The sequence below is a fragment of the Trachurus trachurus genome, assembly GCF_905171665.1.
Source record: "Trachurus trachurus genome assembly, chromosome: 15".
Taxonomy (NCBI): domain Eukaryota; kingdom Metazoa; phylum Chordata; class Actinopteri; order Carangiformes; family Carangidae; genus Trachurus; species Trachurus trachurus.
The window spans coordinates 30,870,507-30,883,905 of record NC_139906.1 but is presented as its reverse complement, the minus strand read 5'-3'; the positions used below and the strand labels follow the sequence as shown (position 1 = coordinate 30,883,905).

The window sequence follows — 13,399 nt, the reverse complement described above, 5'->3', positions numbered from 1 at the left end:
CGGAAGATAGAACTATTTAAGACTTATATTAACACAAACATTCCACTTACTTCTGCTTTAAGGTGGTGTCTGTCCAGGGGGAGGGGACGTCGTCCGGGACAGACGGATGAACAATGCTGCTGTCCGACATAGGCCCATTTAAAAAAGTTTATTTTATTTTAGGGCTGGGACTCGATTTTAATCTAATTAATTAGAGGCTTTGTAATTAATTAATCGAAATTAATTGCATTTTAATCGCATATAAATATTTGACCTGAGAACAGTGAGAACGGTAGCGACCGGCTAAACTACAGGAGGATACTGATGTAGATAAACAATCTCACTACTCACTAGGGCTGCCCCCGACCAAAGATTTTGTTGGTCGACCAGTAGTCGACTAATCGACCCCCCACCTTGAGGGAAAAAAAAAAAAAAATATATATATATTATTATTATTATTTTTTTTTTGTTGCCCGCGGTCAGGTTGAGAATTAATGAATTAATGCTCGTAACTCCGGCCGTGTTGGGTCCGAGATTCAACAACAAGCCGGTCGGGTTTCACCGTTATTACCGGCAGAATGCCCGTTTATCACCAATAAACACAGTAGATGAGGAGGGTAAAAAGTTACTGAGCTCAGGCTGTGTGACGGGGGTGCGGGGGTGGGGGTCCGCGGCGTGGAGCGGTGCGGGTCTCTGACTGCAGCGGGGACTATCATGGATCCGCTCCGTGACACTGAGACTGACCGCCGGTGAGCGCTATGGGACGGGACCGGGGCTCAGACGGCACCGCTAATGGTGACAGCGGTGATACGAGAGAGACTGCCGTGCCGTGTAAAAAAACAAAAAAAAAAGTGTCACGTCACGACTTCCTGTATCTGGCCCTTCAAAATAAAAGCCCCATAACCTTTCATATACTGTTCAGTCATTGATGTTGGCTTAATTTTGACACGACACGGCTCCAAATGTTTTTTTCCTGCGACCAATCGACCAATGAAATTGGCTAATGATTTTTTGGTCAACCAGTGCTTGGTCGACTATTTGGGGGCAGCCCTACTACTCACAGCTTTCCCATTGGATTTTAGCTTGTCATTGCTTCACTGCTCGGCTTCCGGGTAAGCTACAAACACACGGATGGGATCAATTTAAAGGCTGAAGTGTCCCGCTTTCATTAAAAAAAAGAATTATGTTGCTCTCATTTGCCGTTCTGGAAATAGACGCGAAAGAGTACGGCTATACCCCCGTTTTGGCCGGTGATGACGCCGATCTCACGGGCAGCGGGTCTTAATATTGATGGGTGGGTCGGAGCCGGGTTGAATTCGGAAATAATCACGGGTGACAGGTCGGAGCCTTGGCTGAAAAACCTGTGGGCGGGGGCGGGCGCAGGTTTCCAAAATTGGACCCGTGCAGGACTCTGATCAGCAGGGGAGGGAGGAGGGTTAGCAAAACAGCGAAAAAGTGACCAAACTTGAATAGTTACCCTTTAAAGGAGATGTATGTGTGGCGGCCTGGGAAAACCCGTCGGAAGTCGCTGACGCTCTATTGTGGCAAATAGCCAAAATAGGTGGAAAAGTACTATTGCCACGATTTTGATATTTTGTGTGATTCTGGTACTTTGAACTCCCTACTACATCATGGTGAATAAATATTTTAAGGAAACAAAACGGAAAGTACTTATTTTTATGTTTTTGTGGCGAGTAAAGCGTTTCATTTTCAGCTGAACCAGAGCACAGCTGAGCTGCAGCAGCAGCGCTAGAGGAGACAAGTCCAGTTGTTATTGTAGAGGTAACATTCAAGGACCCTCGGAAAGCAGAGAATCCCGCGATTCAGATGCTTTTTTACAGTTGATAATTCAGTTTCAGTTTCAGTTTAGTTTATTTAAAGTGTAAAATCACCATGGTGCAACATGGTCTCGATACACTTTACAAAATTAATTACAATAATAGGAATCACAAGGTCACTTTACACAAACAGTATACGATAAATGATCAGAAAAATACAATACACAGTATGTTTGCCGAATAGGCGGTTCGGAAGTTATAATATGTTGTTGATGTTTTGTAAAACATGTGCAAGTGCCGATGATAATTCGGTTTAGCATCGATGCTACACCATTCAAGGACCCTCGGAAGGCAGAAAATCACACGATTCAGATACAGTTTACAGCTCGTCTCTATCATAAACGGTTCAGAAGCTGTTTAATGTTTTGTAAAACACTCGTCTTTAGAGGGTTAAAACAGCAACGTTCTAGTTTAAGCCATTTTTCTCACTTTTCAGTTTTTTGGTCATAATAGATTAAATGCCCATAACCTTTGATCTTTGAGGGCTATCTCAGTTATTCAAGCAGTTATGAATGGCTGAAAACTTCTAGTTTATGGAAATATCAAACAAATGAAAATGTCAAAATTAGGGATGGGAATTGATAAGAATTTTGCGATTCCGATTCCATTATCGATATTGCTTATTGATTCGATTCCTTATCAATTCTCATTGGGTGAGGGAATAAAAGAGAAATGGGTTTGTTTGCATTAATGCAGTGGTTCCCAACCTTTTTTGGCTCATGACCCCATTTTGACATCACAAACAAAGATTGTCTGTGGTGTTTTTAATCATAATTTTAAAAAGAAAAATACCTAATTATTTTATTTAATTTTTTTTATCAATTACTAGACATTTAAGGCGATCCCATTTGAATTCCAGGCGACCCCACATGGGGTCCCGACCCCAAGGTTGACAATCACTGCATTAATGGCTCTAACATTAAAAAAGTAGCCAGGACCGACCTGCCTGGACAGGTTAACACTAGACCACTGTGGCTGTGGGGCAGCTGTACTCACAGGAGGAATTTAACAATGTTTCCATTTCATGGTTTTTACGCATCTGTATTCTTCTCACTAGTTATTCTTTTCATAACGTTCGTTTTTATGCGCAGTGAGCGAGTGAGCGACCTGTCCTCACGACACGAGGGAGGGAGGACCGGAGGGTGGCTCACAGGTTAGTGATGAAGAAACGTCACTGTCAGCTGCATCACGCAGACAAGTCACAAACTTTATTTTGGGAGAACAAACGGTGACATGTGGATATAAGCACCCTCATTTATAATGATGATTGGTTTTAACGTAACGTAACGTCATTAATCTCTGGTTCAGTCCGGTAGAATAACGGGTCTTTGTGGGCGCTGTGTAACCTAGCGATCGGCTCCAGGTAGAACAACTGTGAAACACCTGGAGCTGATAAACTAAAGCCAGGAACACACCGGCACGACCGCCGGGGAGAGGCTCGCAAAAGTAAACAGCGATATCAACTCTTGACGCGAGAGCAGCCCACGTGTCCACACTACACAGTGTCGGCCGGGTTACACACACAGGTGTGTGTGTGCCATAGGTGCACAGGCGATGCTGTCACACCACTCAACCCCCAGACTGAGGTTTCTGCCTCCACGCCGTGTTTGCTTTGTTCTGATCCGAACACAGCGTGTGTTGTTTGTTTGTTTCTTCTTTGCAAATGCGCGAGTTTCTGAACCAAACGGAATCGATAAGGGAATCGTTAAAGCAGACACGCACACGATTCCAAGAATTGATCCAAGTTGGAACCGGTTCCAAAGAGGAACCGGTTTTCGATTCCCATCCCTAGTCAAAATCCCACCATGTAAAGGGTTTTCCCAGGCCACCACACATATTCTGCCCCTTTTCTACAAATTAAAACAGTTCCCAGGTGTCTTAAAGACATGTCTGTGACATGCTTTGGTCAAAATCCCCCAAGGATCAAACATCACAGCTCTTTTCATCCTCTCTAAACAGCCCTGTTCACAACGGCTGCTTTCAGTGCCTGTCCCTTTAAATGCAAATGAACCACTGCTTGCCCCGCCCCTTGGTACCAGGTAGGGGCGGTATTATGCAAAATTGAAACATCACTGGAAGACAACTGGGGGAACAGCTCCTAAAACCACGTGGACTTTAGCCTAGGGAGCCTGCACATTACAGAATTTTTTTTTGTCAATTCTCACATTTTGGGGGCCAGAAGGCAAGACAAACACCCAAATAAATGTTGTGATATGAAGTGATATTTCCATAATATGTCCTCTTTAAAGTTATTCTATGGTTTGAATCTGGACCAGTGGCAAAGTCAATGAGACTCCCAGCAGGAACATTCCCCTCCTCTGTGGTTTTCTCTTAATTAGCATGAACTTTGTGAAATCTGGCTGCTGCCATAACATTTGACTAATGAGGTTACAAAGTGACCCACTGTGGGCTGCTGGTCATCCGCCACCGACACTTCTATACACCTGTGTCTGTGGGCTGCTCATCATCACAGAGAGGAATGTGATTGGCTGCTTCAGACAGCGCTACATAGTTCAGCATGCAGCACGAATGCAAAGTCCAAATGTTTACATCTGCCTACAACAGACTCCTGTATATTTAGGGCGTAAATTGTTTGAGTCATTTACTTCTCTTAATGCAATCATACCCTGCTTAACTGCTCAGTTGATTTTCTGTAATAGAAATATTTAAAGCATAAGTAAGCGGAATGTTTGTGTTAATATAAGTCTTAAATAGTTCTATCTTCCGACAACGATCACTTACATAGAGTGTTTGGTCTGAAACACGGGTCTGTCAGTCACTCTGCTCTGCTGTAAGCCCAGGAGAAAACTTTCCTTGTATCCTACAACCTTTATGCAATGAGGAGAGAGAATATCATTAAATTCAACCTGTCGAATTTCTATCATATAAGACCATTTCTTACCTCCAAGACGGCTAAAGTCTATATGCATGCCATGATATTCTCACACATAAATTATTGTTTTACAACATCGACACACAAAACAGAAAGTATATTGAAACCCATCAAGTCTCTCTTCAAAAAGACAGTTAAGATTCTGGACAGGAAACCTCTTCATTTTCATTATTGTAATGTTTTAAAAAAGTTTAACATTCTTGACTTAGGGTGCACTCACACTAGGCAATCGTACCGTGTCCAAGCACGTTTGCCCCTAAAGTCCGGATTCTATTGCTGGTGTGAGTGCAAGTGTTCCACTTCCCTGGCCCGGCACGGTTGGGGGCGCACCCACACTAGGGCCAGTTGATCCGTACCGTGCTGGAGCCCGATTGCCCCCCCCCCCCCCCGTCCCCCGCTGGCCCGCACTCACACTGCCTCCAACCCAAGCGTGCTCAAGCACGGTTGCCTCCGACACATACGTCATCACGTTGATATACCAACACGGTGGATGCGCTCTGACTGCTGAAAGAACGGCGCTTTGACCGGTTGTCATGGTTATCTTGAAGTTTAATCAAAGCGACGTTAACTAGCGATGTTTACGGCGTGACGTAATCGTTAAGTGACTGTTATTTACATGCGGTTGCAGACACGAGGTGGAGAACGAGCCTGCAGCGCATTACGTGTGTGCATTCCTGGCCAAGCGTACCGTGCCCAAGCACACCTCTCCCAACCGTGCCGGGCCAGGGAAGTGTACCGTGCTCAGGCACAGAACACTTGCACTCACACCAGCAATAGAATCCGAACTTTAGGGGGCAAACGTGCTTGGGCACGGTACGATTGGCCAGGAATGCACACACGTAATGCGCTGCGGGCTCGTTCTCCACCTCGTGTCTGGCTATTGTGTTGTCTGTCAAAACATGGATGAATGAAACCTATCGACTTTATATCGACCGCGGACGTCAGGAATACATTTTGGGCTTTTGGCTCGTTCTGTTCATCTCCGCATAGCGCTCTGTTCCTGTAGAGAGAGAGAGAGCATGACAGCAGCGCGCGGCAGAAGTGAAACTCATACGGCCCGACCCCCCTCATCCATATTAGATATTGGCCTACAACAACGGGCAGATGTGGTTTTGTGGATGACGACTTTTGTGATGCGGTTGCGGATGAAATAATTGCCTATCCGCGCATCTCTACTCTGTAGAGAAGGAGAGTTCTTTATCAAAACACACTTTGAAAATACTTTCTGTATGGATGCTCCACAGCTTCAACACATTCTGTTTATCTATATAAGATCTTATTGTAGATGAGGCCTCATCTGAAATGACTTTGTGCGTTTGTTTTGGAGAACCTTTTTTTAAAAAAAAAAAAGGTTATCTGAGAGCAAACCAAAGTGAGGTCCAATCTATACTGATAGATATCCAGCAGATAGAGTCCAGCTTATAATGGCTGAGCTGCTTGATTTAGGCTTAACACTCAGTCATCCCTGCCTTAATGCTCCTTTAGGCCGTCTAGCGCATTAGTGCCACCGCATTAACACACTGATGCTCTTACCCGAGACCGACAAGCCCATTGGACTGCATGCATTCCTGCTGCTGCCGTCCAACTGGCCCCGGCCTCACCACCACCACCATCACGCAGCCTGGATCCATAAAGGTTGATCACGTTCTGTGTTCAAAGTCTCTTGTAGTCATGGGATTGACTGATAGTAAGCTTGGTGCTCTGGGGAGAGATGGAGCCAGAGATGGCGCTGAGGGACTGCAGCCGCCAGCACATTAAAATGATTTGACTGTCATTTCTGTGCCTTCTCCTATTTATCCCGTGGAGCCCTGGCAGGGCGAGCGTTGTTTTGTACTACATTATATGTGATGGATGGTGTATTTGGATGATAGATTTCTATGGGAATCTAAAGCTAAACTCAGAGAAATAAGATATGTTCAGGAGATTTCAGAAGTATGCACGCAGGTGTTAATATTCTGGCTTTCAATAAGTTTAATGGCCTTTCTGCGGCTCTGACAAAGCACTTGTCACCCTGTCTTTCAGTGTCTAAAACCCCCCTTTCAATAGCAGAACTGGGCGGTGCTGAATCTGACAGTCTTTGTCATTTTCCAACAGAAAGTCTGACAATCACGCCTACATCGTGCAGTGATTGGCTGCGTTTACAGAGGTGTGAACTCCTCTCAGAAGCTGTCAGGTTTTTATTCTTTATAAAACTACTGTACTTTACATTGTGTGTTCAACCACACAGCAACACTGATTCTTTAGTTAATGTTGTTATTCTAGATGACTTCTTGTATGACACTTGTCATTGTAATGATAATGATGGTGGATTCATCTTGTGATGAATTCTCCCATATTTTTGAATCGTTGACAGAAACACAAAAGCAGCATCTGTATTCAACTCTCCGCTGCTCAGATCAAAACTGTCAGATTTGATCATCTGTAGCTTGACAGGAAATTAAAGATCCCATATGGTATGAAGTGAGGTTTTCATATATTATTTGATTATAGATCAGGTCTACAGTAGGTTCTATATTATTTCTGTGAAAGTATCAAAGCCTCAGTCCACAGAGAAATGCACACAGCCTGTGTTCAGAAACGGAGCCTTAAAACTAGCCGTCAGGTCTTCTATAACTTAATGATGTCACAACTCCAAGCTATTACTCACTCTGTAAAGGTGACTAAGGCCTTATCCACACGAGCCCGGGTTTTTTGAAACCGTGAACATATGTTCCCGGTTGTATGTCCTGTCCACACGCAACCGTGCTTTTGGAAACCTGAAACCGTGGTTTTTTGAAACCGGAGTCCAGGGTGGGGTTTTCGGCCGGGGTTGGTTTCACCGGGTGCGTGTGGACACTGCAACCGTGATTGTTTTTCTCGTTTACGTCATAGCTGCACACGTGCTGATGTAAACACTGCCAGCTGCAGAGGTTGTTTGCAGAAGTTGACGTGAGCTCGCAAAAATGGAGGTGACAAAGTGGATTTTTATTATTTCACTTTTCTTTTTTTCTTTTTTTTTCATCATCTAAATGCTATTTGTATAGTTTTTCGATGTGGAAAATATAACGAAACGGTCGTCAGGGCGATCCTCTTGTCAGCTCCAAACTCACCCTCAATCACAGACCACAGCTGGTTTTCCACACAGCATCATTTACAGTAGGAGTGGCGCTACAGATCAGCTGGGCCGCTGCCGGTGTGTTTTAAAAATGACAGAACTACTACAGTAGCGCCGCAGTTTCTTATTCCCCACCTTGTTTGATTGAGAGTTTTTCGGGATGATTTTCATGAATGAACAGGCAATAGCCTATGTCACTGTCAGACTGGGTACGACGGGGGGGGGGGGGGGGGGGGGGGGCTATGCGGAGATGAACGGAACGAGCCAAAAGCCGAAAATGTATACGTGACGTCCGCGGTCGATATAAAGTGGATATGTTTCATTCATCCATGTTTTGACACACAACAGCCAGTGATGAAGAGTTGCGCCGCACCGACAGTCATGTGGCTCAGCAGCCAGGTGATGCACACAGCACAACAACACAGCACACAACAACACACAGCACAAGAGTCAAGACACAGCGCAGCAACATGTGCAGGCTGCTGCAGCAGTGCACGTCAAAGGGACACCGCCGAAATTAAAATAAATAGGCTACACGTAGTTTTTAAATTGTTTTTGCGCATGTTTTCATCCATAAAATGACCAAAAATGAACACTATAAGCGGATTTCTTGATAACGAATTATTTAAACAGCATTTGTATAGAAATGATTCCGTCCCAAGCCTTTTGATCCATAAGCGGTTTCCACTGTATTTTGATTGGTTAAAACAGCCTTCCACACGTGCATTGCGTCACTTGGTAGCGGATTCCACGGTTGCGTGTGTACGCAGTGTTTTTATTACACCACTCGTATGGACGCGGAGCAAAACTCCGGTTTCAAAAATACCCGGGCTCGTGTGGACTAGGCCTGAGACCGCATTTCAAGTATATTTTTTGGGGCTTTTTCGATTTAATTGACAGGACAGTTGAGAGAAAGAGACAGGAAATGGGAGGCAGAGAGGGGGGAATGACATGCAGGACAGGGCCGCTCGACGCAGTGAGGCCTGCAGTGAGGCCTATAGCCTCAACACATGGGGAGGGGGCTCTACCAACGGAGCTAGACACAGCCCCGAGGCTGCATCCAGTAAAGGACGAGCATTTTGTAATTCCACTGTCTTTAAAGACTGAATCTAACACACTCAAGGCCCTACATTAACTCATTGAGTGCCAGCTCTTTTATAAAATGGTCAGTGCCATGTGCCAGCGTTTTGGGGCATTTGGAGTAATATTTCAAGACCCAGAGAATATTTTGTACTATGACTCTGAAAACACTTGTTCCATTCTTGATTTATCTTAAGCTGAATAGAGCCTGGTTGCACCAAAAATACTTTTTTTCTAGAAAGCTGAGAAAAATACATTTTTGTGAAAGAGAGTCTCTCAAGAAAAACTGTGATTTATCCGTTTAAATTTTGGCTTCCAAAACATGTAAGACATCTGAAAATTTAATTTCACATGTTTTTTCATTGACCCCCCCCCCCCCCCCCAAAAAAAAAACAAAAAAAAAAACAACTAAAATACAACAAGCACGAGCAGTTGCTGCCCCCTAAGCCTCTCCTATCCCCCCTCCTCCCCCTTCACCCTCTCCTAACCCCCTCCCCTCCCCTCCCCTCTCCTCTCCTCCTTCTCCTCCTCCTGCTTCATCCCCTCGTCTCTGAAGTAGTGAGGGAGACGTCGTGGCGTCTTCAGCCTCTTTGCTGGATGCGGCCGCGGCAGCGACTCACCGCACTGATCTCTCGGTTCGTCGCCACGTCGGTTTCAGACAGCAGCTGGTGAAACTGACTCCGCGATCCGCTTTCGCATCGGCATTTTGGTGCTGATCATCTAGATCAGTTTACCTTTCCTGCCTCCTCCCATCACTTCATGCTGGAGCTATGCTAATAGCACCGTGGCTAAGCTTCCTCCAGCTCCACATTACACTTGTTCCAGGCTCTGCCCGTCGTTTTTCTCTAGAAATAGAAACTTTTTCCGACTTTTTTTATCTCCGTACCGATCGCGCTCGTCTTCTCCTTCTTCTTCACTTCTTGCTCTGATCTACAGTCTTCTTCGTTCTACACATCCCAGAAGCCCCAAAATTACTCAGTGTGCGCGAGAGCGTCCCCATTTACCAGCCGCAGAAAAGTGCATTTGACGTCCATGGACGTCATTGGCACTCAATGAGTTAACAGTCCAAAGCTGATGGTGATGATAAAACTCACAAAGGAAATGTATCTGCTCATATGCAATGTGACAACGTTGAAATTTGAATAGGAAATGCCAAGACCAAGGTGACATAGGTCATGTGTGGGCATCTCCATGTTTATACTGGGGTATTACTGTAATGTAGAGGTGTGTGTGTGTTACGGTGTGTGATGAAGACCCATCCAGAGGCATGAGGGATCACTGGACATGATGTCAGCCATATGCTGTGGCCTGCAGTCACCGGATCTCAACTCAGTTCAACACCTGTGGGAGATTTCTGACTGATGTGTTGGACGGTGCTCTCCACCACCATCACCAACACACCGAATGTAGATGGTGGTGTGGTGCTGATGTGGTATGGGTGCTTGATTTAATGTCAAGAAGCACTGAAGCTGCTCTATCTGCACATTTTCTCATGGAATGACAGACACCAGTGCTGGTGCTTTTTTATAGAGGAAATGTTTTCTAAACCACAAGAACTATAATGAAATAATGACGAAGCAAACAAGACACCGCTCCTTTGAAAAATCCCATTAAGATGTACGGAAGGGATTTGAGATATTGGCTCCTGAGCAATTTTGATAAGAATGTCTTCAGGATAGCTTAAAGTGTGTACGTCCTGCAATACTAAACTCCAGGTTTTCAACTGAGACTGTTCCACTCAAGTGAAGGTTTTGAATGTTTGTGGATTTTATCTTTTTTGTATATTAACTTCTCGAGTTTCGCTTCAGCTCTGATTGTTGTACTGTACCTGCACTTTCTACAAACCTCTCGTCAGTCCACAGTTTGAGATATCTGAGTTCTGGGTTTCTGTGGATGGGACCCTTTATTCATCCGTACAGCTGTGGAGGATACCACGGATGGGTTCTGTTTGTTCTTAACAAAGTCATTCTTAGACATTTACCTACAAACAAAGTAGTATTTTAAACCAGTCCTTGGCGATGGCAGTGCTGAGTGGAGAGGATTAAAGAGAACTGAATGTGTATTGTTTCAGTTGGCCAGTTAGACTGAGACTCTATAAAGCAGAGGATTCTCTCTCTGTCTCTCTGCAGGACCCCGATGGGCATCATGGAACCTCGGGGTGTTCATGTGTATCCGCTGTGCCGGCATCCACCGCAACCTGGGCGTCCACATCTCCAGAGTCAAATCTGTCAACCTGGACCAGTGGACATCTGAGCAGATCCAGGTACACACACACACACACACACACACACACACACACACACACACACACACACACACACACACACACACACACACACACACACACACACACACACACACACACACACACACACACACACACACACACACACACACACACACACCCCCATAGAGTCACCCCCGCCCATAGAGATGAGCCACAGGTCTGTACTGTGTCACTACTTCACAACACTGTTGCTCAGTTTTCATTTGTGACAATCTGATCATGTTTGTAATTTACTGTAGATGTGTGACTTAGTTCCCACCAAGTTGATCACTATAAGAACATGGAATAAGACAGTTCCTCCGCTCCTTTGTTCCCACTGTGATTATTTCACACAGGACTTACTTTTTACATTTGATATTGGAACACCTTGAACAATCTGGAAAGAAAGGACAACAAATAATTTGTAAATAAATTATATCCCTAAAAAGTCCAATATAGTTTAATCACATCACATCCTTTGTTTTGTGTCAGAAAGACACAGAATCCAGACACACACAGCTTGAATCAGACTGCCCAGTGATAACATGTGTCAATGAGGTGGAGTGGCTCGCATATTAATCTGTGGTTTGATTCCCTGCTCCTTTAGTCCACATTTTGAAGTGTCCTTGCCCAAGATAATAAGAATTGCTGCTGATGTGTCATTGGTGTGTCAGTGTGCATGTCTGGTAGAACAGCACTGTGTGTGTGAGGAAAAGCACCATATGAATGAATGACTTGCAATGCAGTCCATTTACACTTTTATTAACAGTAATTTCTCAGTCATTTACATTTACAAATGATATTAAAAAAGCCTTAATTCCTTAGGACTTCTGGTTTTGACCAGTTATTTTAAAATTCAGATGTTATCCTCAGGTTTTCGTTGACTCTACATCCAGGATTAAATGAGAACAAGAGCAGCTGGCAGCTAATGTAGCATGACTTTACATTGGACAGATTTATATAATTATTTAATCATTTACATCATCTTAAGGACGACAGGACCCCCTAGTGAGGAGCAATCTGAAAATATGTTCATCCCAGGAAATCAGCGGCAGTGACAGAATTTCTAAAAATGGGTTGTTTTGGTTTCATACTGTTTTCAAAAGATTCAAAGACTTAATTTGTCATCCTGCCCAATGTTACATGGAAGGACACAATTCTGTTTCTCAGATCCTAGAAGGCAATAAAAAGACACAGTAGTAAAAACTAAGATTAAATATTACCATCAACAAGATAGAAGTACAATGTAAGTGCAGTGCCTGTGCAAATATGGTGTTGATTGCACAACCCCATTCACAGCGAGGTAAAACCAGGTAAAACCAGATGAAGACAGACTGAACATTCATTACCCACTATTGTTGTCACGATACCAACATGTTGGTACCGGTATCGGTACCAACATGTTTTTCGATACTTTTCGGTACTTTTCCAAATAAAAAGAGAACACAAAAAATGTCATTATTGGCTTTATTTTAATAGAAAATCTTAGAACTATAACATATGCATCAGTAAATAATCAGTAAATCAGTAAACAGTCACTGCTGCTGCAGGATTAAAATTCCATCTATGTTAATCTGAACTCTTCCTAAATTAAAACATTAGTGGTCTGTTCAAAAATGAATATCAACTTGTTTTCTTTGCATTATTTGAGGTCTGAAAACACTGCATCTTTTTTTTTCTTATTTTGACCAGTTGTAATTTTGGGGAGAAATTGTTATCAGTAGTTTATAGAATGAAACACAAATGTTCATTTTACTCAAACACACACCTATTGTTTCCCATACGTAGACCAATGTGTCAAGACCAAGCCACACATTGATTCTGCCCCCCCCATTAACGCAGTATCGTTCCGTTAATTCATCTCCGCGTCACGCTCCTTCGCTGTCAACACAGAGAGAGAGAGAGAGAGAGAGAGAGAGCATGCAGGCCAGTGGTGGTGTGCGGTAAAAACCAAACTTATCAACCAGCAGTGTTTGCATTAATTAACGAGTCTGTGGCGACCCGTCTCTCTCGCGCGCGCTGGCGCACACACACAGACACACACACAAACACAGGCACATGGACAGGTGTATCGGTCCCATCTAAGCGCAGTATAATACCGTTTTAAATGCCTCAGTACCCTGTACCAATCTAGTACTGGTATACCGAACAACCCTATTACCCACAGTCCTGACATTAATGTTCATAAACTACGTGTCTCCAGCACCGTAACACACTGACAACATCACAGGCAAATAAAACTCACATCT

At 44.0% G+C, this 13,399-nt stretch overlaps 1 protein-coding gene across 4 annotated transcripts in view; it reads left to right on the top strand.

Moving 5' to 3' along the window:
* Positions 1–13,399, top strand: part of smap1 (small ArfGAP 1) — a 192,118-nt gene that overhangs the window by 21,385 nt on the left and 157,334 nt on the right. For all 4 annotated transcript variants that reach the window (XM_083988495.1, XM_083988497.1, XM_083988496.1 and 1 more), the window contains exon 2: positions 11,014–11,147. In XM_083988495.1, coding sequence (XP_083844621.1) covers positions 11,014–11,147 — 134 coding nt within the window. The remainder of the gene's footprint in view (positions 1–11,013; positions 11,148–13,399) is intronic.